Below are 10,147 nucleotides of genomic sequence, written 5' to 3'. Positions count from 1 at the left end.
AAAGTGAGTTTAAATTAAAAATATTGAGTAAATGAAGTCAGATTCAAGTAGCCAAAAGCAAGGTGTGAGCATTGTCATGTCAAAGTTAGTAATCTTAGATGCCATTAAATATTTAATTTTGTCTATTTGATTAGTGTGGTCTATTTGATCTGCTTCTCACAAGCTCCTTCTTTGGGAGGTCTTTATTTACGATTTAATAGCTGTCCATGAATTTGGAACTTTGAATAAACAGACTATATTTTATTCTTCAACCAGATTTGCCATTTGATGAGTGTCTGTGAAGAAGGAAATAATTCTTGAATAAGATCTTCTTTCTTAATTACCAGCCATCTTAGATAACAGTAGCATATTCAGTCCACAGCAGCAACACTGGGAAAGAGACCTGTGATCTGTGGTGGTGGCTGAATTACAATTGCCCTATTATTTACTTAAATAGGGACACTTACAGGTACATGGGGACCAGAGTTTGTTTATAAATAAATCAAGCATTACTCAGGAAACGTTTCAGTGCAAATGCCTTATAGGAAAATATCTTAAAAATATGTAGGGTATTCCTTTTCTTGCAAAATGCAATAGAGTATATCCATTCTTTTTTCCTTTACCTTTCTAAATCTGGGGAGCTATTTAAATTGTAGTAGATTTTCTGAAGAAAACAAATTATTATTAATTTTTACAATAGGAGACGAATATGGTCTCACTGCCCATAACCAAACCACAGAATAAAATATTCACATCTGAAATAATTGCAAATGACCCTTTATTATTTCAAATGGAATTAGAGTATATAATGCAATTACTGTATTGTCTCATGCATTTATTAATAGTTTCTTATTCTAACACCATCATCAACAATGGGAATGACACATATGTTGGCACAGAACGAATGTGGCCCAGTAAGCTTTATAAAAAATTGAGCATGCACATGTTTGAAATTGAGAACTTTTTTTTTTTTTTTTTTTTTTTTTTTTTTTTTTTTTTTTTTTTTTTTTTTTTTTTTTTTTTTTTTTTTTAAATTAGTGAGTCATCAGCTTATGTTTTAAGTATTCAGTTGAAGAGTTGAAGCAGGGTAGGAAAATCTATGGCTGATTTTTCAAATCCCAGTGTATATAATCAGACTTAATCTTCACAAATGTATCTTCTTCTGTAGTTTTATCAACCAAACCTTGGGGGGTTTTTGTTTGTTTGGTTAGTTCTGTTTTTTTCTTTACCCTGTAGCTCTTTGTAAGTCCAGATGAGCTTATAAATCAATCTGCTATTGAAAAGCAATGTCTGATTCTATTAGAAGTTTCTGAGTGGAGTTCCCATTGACCTTATTGACCCAAGTCTTTATCAATAATTTCTGGAGCTCCCATCGATTTGCTTGAATTATAGGTTTTCTGACTATGAGGTCACTTACGGTGCTTCTCTGAGGCTCCCTGGTATTGTATCATGCCTGTAAACAAAGACCAGTATCCCGTGTAGCAAATCTGAGTACATTTTTTATTACAGTTATTGTGGAACAATCTCATTTTCATAACTTAGCAAACAAATTGTCTAGAATGACTATGCCAGATATTTACCTTACTCAGGACAGTACCTTTATATCCCCTTGAAGACTTTTGCTCTGAAAATGAAAGCAATATGTAGATGGAATAATTATTATTGTTCTATGCTAGTATTGATGATCAGAAACTTTTCCATCTTAGCCAGGCAATTCTGGGGAGAGAGCTCATAATTTTTCATAGTTCTACAGGTCGATGCTACCATAAAGACAACTTCATCTATTACCTAGCTGTGGGATTGAGTAGACTTTTGTAGAAAATCAATAATGGAATACCCCTATAAAAGTACTAGACACCAAGCAACTGAATGTATTTCAGAACAAACTCTAGGCTGCTTTCAGCTGCAAATATTAGAAGACAAAAAAAGTGGCAAAAAGTTAGTTTGCCTCAATTTGTAGTTATATTATAAGGACATTTCAACTTTACCTGTAAGTAAAAGGAACAAAGTGTCTGTTTTAAGATGGTTGTGGTGTATGTTTAGTATCCAGTATTTCAAAGTCCCTGAGGTAATAAGCACAAATTTATATTAGAACCTACTTTTCTTGTTGAGATCCCACAGATCTTAGGGTGCTTAAGCCTTCAGTTGGCACTTACAGAGGCCTCAGCAGAAATTTGCTCAGTAGGATTTGCAGGGTGATATCAATTTGATTTCAAAATAATTATTCTTCTCACACACTCAGTGCTTGGGTAGGGTCATTTATGAAATGATTCATAATCACTCTTTTGAGCATGGTAATTCTGGGAATTCCTGCTTGCTTTTAAATAGTTGTTGATTGTCTCAGTCATGGCAACTGAATAAAATCACTGTCTGCTTAACTCTAAAGCATACATCATGTGGTCCTGAAGTCACAAATACTAACAATGCTCGAATATGCCAACAATTCCCAATTTTCTCAGTACTTTCAGCCAAAGAACAGTCACCAAAACCACTCTATTGAATGTTCTTGCATCAGTCTAGGAGGAGGACTGATATGGAAAGATACAAATTTTTAAGTTTCTGTCTGCAATATTTTGCTAGAGAAGTACTTTGGAAGAGTGTTTTATTTTACAGAATCTCTTGCACAGGGCATCTTTGTATTGAGTGTAATAGAGCCTGACATCTGAATCCACTTTGTTCCTAGTAGCGTTGTGGTATCAGGTAGCTGTAGCCATCTCCTGATTACTGCCGGGTGAAACCCAGAGCGACTTCTTTCAGTAGCTGAACTCCACTCGACAGAAACTACTCTTCCCCGCTCAGACTTCTGTCCCTGTCGGGGCTGATCTCAGCAAGCTCTTCGGAACCCACATCCCGCCGGGCCGCGCCTCGGGAGGCGGACGGATGCGGGGCGGCGGGCGGGAGCGGATCAGCACCACGGCCAGAGCCCGGCGCCCCCCGGCCGGCAGCGGCAGGCGCCGAGGGGGACCCAGGAGCGCCGAGGAAACTCGGAAGAGGGAATTTCTGCCTCCATGCTGATGGTTTTTATGGGGACCAGACGCCAAACAAAAGGTCAAAGCATGATATTTGACCTCCTCAACTACATTTTAAACCCAGGAAAGAACAAAGCTCTTTCACTGACACAAATGGAATAGGAAAAAACACTTCTGTATTATTATCGTGCTCTTCACAATGCATTAGATTGAAAGCAATAGGTGCAGCCGTAGGCTTGTTTTTTCTCCTTACTTCAGTAAGTGGCAATTTTTTTGTCTGCTGAGGGCAAAAGTAACAGCTGCTGATTACCAAATCTAGTGTTAAATTAAGGAGCTGAAAGCGTATTAAGAGGAGGAAGTGAGACAATATGTTCAAAAAGATCCATTCTATCTTTCACCCTAACTTTCACAGAAGAAATGTGGCAGACAACATCCCTTACTCCGATGGCACAGGTTCTGCAGTGAGACTGATCCGCAGCACTTCTATGTATGTCCTTGGAGGTGAGCAGGAAAAAGTTAGTGAACCACTAAAGAAATGCAGAAGTACAACCAGCATTGACTCTTGTTTTCAGCCAAAAGAGGAAGACAGAGACTGGATGTACTCTAAGACTCAGGACTGCTTGAAGTACCTACAGGATTTGTTAGCCTTGAGGAAAAAATATCTTGACAACATCAATAATTTGAAATCCATGCATATGGCTGCAGCTTCTCCAATGTCCTCAAAATCATCCAAAACTGGAAAGAAGCCATTTATTCCACTTCCTTCCAAAGAGTCTTCTAAGGTAATTTGCAAGAACTTTTGCCATGTGCTTGGTCTTAAACTACAAAGTCATTGAAGCTGTATGACCTGTATGGTCATACAGCCACAAAGTCATTGAAGCTTTATTGGTTTCAGACAGTTGTTTTTTCACTTTTGCATTTGAAATGTTGCCATATACCTTAAGATTCTTCCTGAGTAGTGTGAAACTAAGAAAGAAAATTGGTCATGGAAAGAAATGCATGTTTGGGAGGAGGGAGGGTAAGGGTTGGGAGAGTGAAAACATGAAAAAGAAAGGGTTATGAGAACATGGGAAGTATCTGAAAATGTGTTACAAAGAAGCCAGCTCTAACAGACTACTTAAGGGCATCAGAGTTCTCCACTATGATTACTTATAGCTGATAATAACTGACAAGTGCAGTAAGCCCTAGATTTCCTGGCAGTCTTTTTATTGACTTAAAATTACTTGCACAAAATAATTGTAAATTCATGGAAACAAATAAATTTTTTTTTCTGATTGGTCAGTTAGCTGGTTAGTGCTACATTTAGCATCAGTGCAAACTCTACTGGTAGGCTGTAAGGCACAAGGGACTCCCAAACGTTCCTTTCTCCTTTCATTAATACGTTGGTGAGTCATTTCTAGTCAGTGTGTTTCTTGACCCTTTACTGTAATGACACCATAAAAATAAAACTGGAATATAATCAGCAGATTATTTACATGTATCCTGGAAAGAAAAGCTTCCTCCTGGTTGCATTTTATAGGTTGTATGTTCCCTAGAAAGTTCATTGGTTCCTTTGACTTTAGACTCGATTCAGCAAGGACAAAGCAAAGGATTGAAGCAAGTGGAATGATCTGTTAGGTAACATGACCACAAGCAAGGCTTTGACAGCACACTCACAGGTTACCCAGCCCAGTCTTTAAACTGGATAATAATGGGGATGGTGGAAAGAAGGGATATGTGTCTAACTTAATAATTGGGCCAGCAAAATGTTACTGCCATATTTAGATGTTCTGTCACAGCAGAATGTCAGAATGGCTGAAGCTATTTGTTAAGCTGTTGCAGTCATTGCTTAGCAAAAGGACAACACTCATGAGTTTAAGATTACGTAGAATATTTTTTAATTTTATGTTTTGTTCTACTACGCATTTGGTCACATTTGGCTTTGTTAGGTTTTATGTCATCTTTTTAATACTTTAAATGGTGACTCTCAGATGCTAGGAATAATAATAGGAAACAAAACTCAGCTCAGTGGGCTGGAGAAGATAGTTTTTATAAAGAAGTAGTAATTTCAGGCCAGGGAAACATCCATAGAGAATGACTGAAAGCTAGGAGAGTGGTCTGGTGGTACCAGGTGCCAGGAGACAAATCTCAGCATCGTAGATACAGTCTGTGAACTGACTTTGTGCACTGTCACTGGCTTGAGGCAGGGGAGATTTACAGCATGCCAATTCCTTGAAGAGCTGAGCAGTGACGTAGCAGACTAGTACATGACTAACCCTGGACTGAAACCAGGGACCAGGAGGCTGGGGGTTAGATTCTGCACAACCAAACTTCAAGCAGGTTTGTGAATTTCTGAGATTTGCTGCTGAAAATACTGTGTAAGAAAAATACCAAAAGCTTAACTTGATTTTGGCAAACAAGTGAATCTCCCACAGTCTGAGGCTAAGAGTGCTGTCACCTGACTGTAGCCAGCTAGCTCTTATGTATGAACTGTGCTGGTACCGACTGGCACGATAACTCTATGAACCATCCCCTTGGGAACAGACAGGGACATCAGCAAGATATGTCATTTATATGAGTCATTCTTGCCAACACAAATGGCAGGGTTGCACTCAAGAAGACTTCTGAAAAATTCAGAATATTCTGCTTTCTAACTACAAATTTTAGGTTTACAGTTTGTCTTATGACCAGGCTTGAATGGTTTGGTCCCAAATTACCTGTTTGTGTTAAATTACCTGTCATTGGAAATTCACTTCTTTCTTTAATCTGCTGCATGATTTATGGGAGAGTAATTTGTTCAGACAACCCCGTCCTCACGGGAAGTTTAATCCAAAGATCCCTGTGACCTAAACCACAAGGCTGACCATGGATTCAAAATGTGCCACTTGGGCCTAGTGGAAGAAAAGAATAGAGAGATGGGTCAGATGCTGGAAGCACATAGGCATTTCTTTAAAATGTCATTTAACCAATAAGGGCTTAGTCATAATAGCACTCACTATTTTCAGTAGATGTGTGGTAACAGCTATCTTTTAGCACTTCAGAGGATGTCAATCAACCCATAATGTCAGGAGGGGAATCAGTTTATCTCTCTGCCTCCACAGAATAGGGAAGAGACTGGTCCTTCAGAGATGTGACATATACGTTTCCCTTGCTTGCAGGTTTGAATCCCAAGGTAGCAATTTTCTGACCTAGTATTGCAGCCTGACAATACACCTAACTTCAAATGGCAAGGAAAATATATGTCCTTTTGTTAGGTAGAGCCTGGGAGGAATTTTTCATCCCATGTGGATCTTCAGAATTGCTAGCCAAGGTTTTATGATTGCTTCAGCATTTACAGACTACATTTGCTTTTTTATCAAGACAGGTTCCTAATTTTAAACCCTGTGGCTTTCCTGTGGGAATTATCACAGTGTTGAATGACTCATATTTTAGCGCACACCACCCTTTTCCATTTCAAAAAGACTTTAGCAATTTAAATCTGGATTCATTTTACCTAACCTAGGCATTTAAATAAGATGCTTAAATTAGTAACCAAGTTACCCCACAATTCCTTTTCAACTAAGAGAAAGAGCTGCCTGCAGAGGAGGGTTCAGCCTACTTAAGGCCTGACTCATCTTCTGAAGGTACTGGAGACTGCATTAATTACAGAAGGAACCCTGCATGACTACATTTCTAATGTGTGTCTCATTAGGTGCCTAGTGCTAGGTAGAATAAATTTGGCCACAAAGCCCAGCTGTCACTTAGTCACCTAATTAAATGGCCTGATACATGGATTCTGAGGGATTTTATAACACAGGGCTAGCAGTGCTCAAGGAGAAAATGTTTGGTGTTGAGCATGTAATAAGATGGATGTTTGTTAGATTGCTGTCCTGCTTTCTTTGATGGCTGCAAACTGTGGAGTAGTCTGGACCCGTGTTTTTTTTTCTGACAGTCTGGAATATGGAATGAAATAAAATATTTGCATCTTCCTTATACAATTTGCTCATTAAAAAGTCATAGTGTCCAACTGTTAGCTAACTTTTTTACCCTTTATCTGATCAACAGGCATCTGTGGAGAGAAAAGGCCCACAGTCCGGTTCAGATGTAAGAGAAGCAATAGCTTTCTTTGACTCGGTCATTGCAGACCTGGATTCAGAGAGATGGATGAGTGTTCCTGATGTGGACTTGCCAAATGTGGATGTTGATTTTGATGGTGAGTTACAAACCAGACAAAAATTAAGGGTTTTGGTGTGCAGAGGGTAGAGGGAAGAGTGGCAATGTGCAATCTTGTTTATCTAATGGACACAAATGTCCTCCAGCTTTTCTTCTCAAATGTAGGACCATTCCATGCAGTATGTGAAGCTGCAGTAATACATTGCCTGTTTGCTGTTGAATGGGTGCAACTACCTTATGTGCAGTCATTACATGAGCAAATGTAGCATACGTAGTGCTGGAATAGTGTTTGCCTTCTGCTCGGGGCTGAATTCCACCCATGCATCTCTACCCCAAGCTGTCTTTGAAGGAGAACTATAAAAAGTATATTTTTTCTTCATCTGTTTTTCTTTTTTTCTCATTGAGAAATGGCTAGATGTTTACTTTCCAACAATCAAAATGGAGATAATTTAGAGATTAGGCTAGATAACTGTATGTTTCCAACAGAATGGATAGGATTGCCCAAATAAACAAAGATGTGCTAAGGTCATCATCTATCCTGTATAATCAGTGGAGAGAAATAGATATGTCTCACCTTTGTTTCAGGCTAAGGGGAGTATCTGAAACAGGCTGGCTTAGCTGTGCACTAGGTGTGTGTGAAGGGACTTGCTCTCACATACATCTTCATTCTGCAGGCAGTGAAATACTAGATAGGATGAATCCCAACTCAAGAGATATCCTGCAGTGAAACAAAGTTGGTTTCATTTCATTACCTCCAGGAAAGATCCAGAAAGCACCCTAGTCTCTCACTGTGCATGAAAAAATTTCACTGTCAAGCTGTTAATGCTGGATTATCTTCTGTCTTTCAGTTGCTACCAGTACAAGTGAACACAGTTTGCATTCAAATTGGATCCTACGTGCTCCCCGGAGGTACTCACAAGATACTGCCCAAACTGCAAAGGCTGCAAACCAATCTCAAAGAAACAGCCAGCGGAGAACCACTGGCTCTAGGAAGAGGTTGGAAAGACATCCCATGTACTTACCCAAAGCTGTGGAAGGGGCATATAGCACTTTAAAATTTAAGCCTAAAACACGTAAGAAGGAATGTTGAAAGATTATTTCCTCTTCACTTGAAAACAGAATATATGAAATAGGGCGTGTGATATTTGCCTTTTTTTTTCCCCCTACTGATCCATCCTTTACATTGTAGAAGTGATGTGTGCAGACACTGAAGATTCTTTGTGTGGGACATATTTTAAGCCATGGCTATTCCAACTTTGGACTCATATGAGGGTTTAACTTATCAAGTTCATTGTGCCTAACAATACTGCTTTGTCACTCAGCTTGACGGGGGGGGGCGGGGTGGGGGGGAGTTCCAACTTGACAAGATTTTTTTTTAGTGCTGTTATTGAAAGCAGTGATTCAGATTGCCTGTTGCATTAATTTTTCTTCTGACTCTAGTACTGCAAAGCAGTTCAAGGAATTCAGTGATTATGTTGGAACTTTTGCACCAGTGCTTCTAACTTCAGAGCAGTGAAGAAGAATTTTCTCCTGTTGCTTGTGAAAATTTGTATGTGCCATTATTGACTCTGTGATCTGAGAATATAAAGCAGCACAGAGATACAATCAGACTGTGGTACAAGCAGAAAAGAGATGCAGTGAAGCAATCAGAATTAGAACTTGTGTTTGGAGGAATTGCTGCTGTGTGTTTTGAAAAAAACAAGCTATATTGTACTCTATTTGCTACTGGAAATGGTTCTGTTCTTGGATGCATCAAGGGATTCACTGCATGCAAAAATATATACAACTTTTTCATATGGTTACACCACCTGCAACTTTTCATCTATATTAACATCCCACTGCCGAATCTAGACATTCCGGTGTACCCTAGAAAAGCTTAATGTCTCGGAGAAAAACGTTTTGTGAATAAATTGCAGTCAAGGTTGTTCTCAAGGGCAGAAGACAATTTGCAGACAAAGCCACCATATCAGCTTTAGATTATACCCAATATTTGTAATTCTACTACTTCATCATGAAAGACTATGTATTAGGAAAAATGCAGCCTGGAAGTGTTCCTCTTCATCTTAGAGGTGATATGTCTTCCATGTGATACTTGGAATTATTAAGACCCATACTCTGCCTATTTGACTGATGTACAGCAATGCAAAAATGCATGAAAAGTGACGAGGAGATAGCACCCTATGGAAACAATAGCTATGGTTCCTCAGCAATACCATTACTCTCACAGTAACCTGAACCACATCCCCCAGCACATACTTTGTCTTAAGAATTTGCTGAGGTGTTTGGGATCAAGCCTTTGCTTACTCTCTTTTTTTCATCTGGTGTTCAGTTGGTGCTTGACTGTGATGGATCATGGCAGCACTGGTATGACCAGCTGGTGATTCACTAGTGGTTTCTTGTTTCTATGTTCAGTAGTTTTTGTGTCCACGGGTTTGGATGAATTTCCTAAGGCACTGGCCATCAATGTAGCCCATCTGATACAACAAAACCTCCAAAAACCTTGTGCCTGCCACACAGAACATTTGGCAGGTGGCAATTCTGGTTGATTTGTGTTCCTAGTCTTTGGGAGTGAGTTATTCAGACAGCATGTCTGCCATGAGCTGCAAGTACCTCTGAGAACTTGCCGATCCAGGCCACTTTCTGTCATAAGATAGAAAAGTGCCAAAAAAAACATATGGTCCTCTGTTCAGAGCTGACATCTCCTGTTTGATTAAAGCATTTTGATTCTTTTTCTAGTGGTGTTTGTGAAGGGGAGAGAAGAATTTTTTACAGAATGTTTCTGTATTAATTCTGGAGGTGCCTTTGCTGCCTTTTGCTTAGTCTGTACCCTCTTGAAAGTGACCAACATAATTGATATATATTCAAAAAAAGTTTAAATTAAGATCTAAATTTTGTCTTCCTTCTCTTGGTGCTTTTCACAATAGTCTGTATTCTCTATACTGTGTTGTTGCCTTTGTACCTCTCCAGTCCTGTACTGGCTGCCCTGAACTGAATGTTGTAACTGTCTTTAAAAGTGTTCTGCTTTTGATGTGTGATCATTTAAGGCCTCTCAGCTAGGTGGGATAGCC

At 39.2% G+C, this 10,147-nt stretch overlaps 1 protein-coding gene across 1 annotated transcript; it reads left to right on the top strand.

The window, feature by feature from the left end:
* The first annotated feature begins 3,316 nt into the window (after nt 1-3,316).
* Nucleotides 3,317-8,169, top strand: CUNH13orf42 (chromosome unknown C13orf42 homolog). The gene is made up of 3 exons (XM_027888139.1): nt 3,317-3,730; nt 6,972-7,119; nt 7,928-8,169. Exons 1-3 carry the CDS (start codon nt 3,317-3,319, stop codon nt 8,167-8,169), a joined length of 804 nt encoding a protein of 267 aa, XP_027743940.1.
* Nucleotides 8,170-10,147: the final 1,978 nt, after the last annotated feature.

This window comes from Empidonax traillii, unplaced genomic scaffold (genome assembly GCF_003031625.1).
Source record: "Empidonax traillii isolate 1590-97213 ecotype Southwest subspecies unplaced genomic scaffold, ASM303162v1 scaffold232:size1090087, whole genome shotgun sequence".
NCBI lineage: Eukaryota > Metazoa > Chordata > Aves > Passeriformes > Tyrannidae > Empidonax > Empidonax traillii.
Note: the sequence above shows the minus strand (reverse complement) of the source record. Positions and strands in the feature narration are given on the sequence as shown.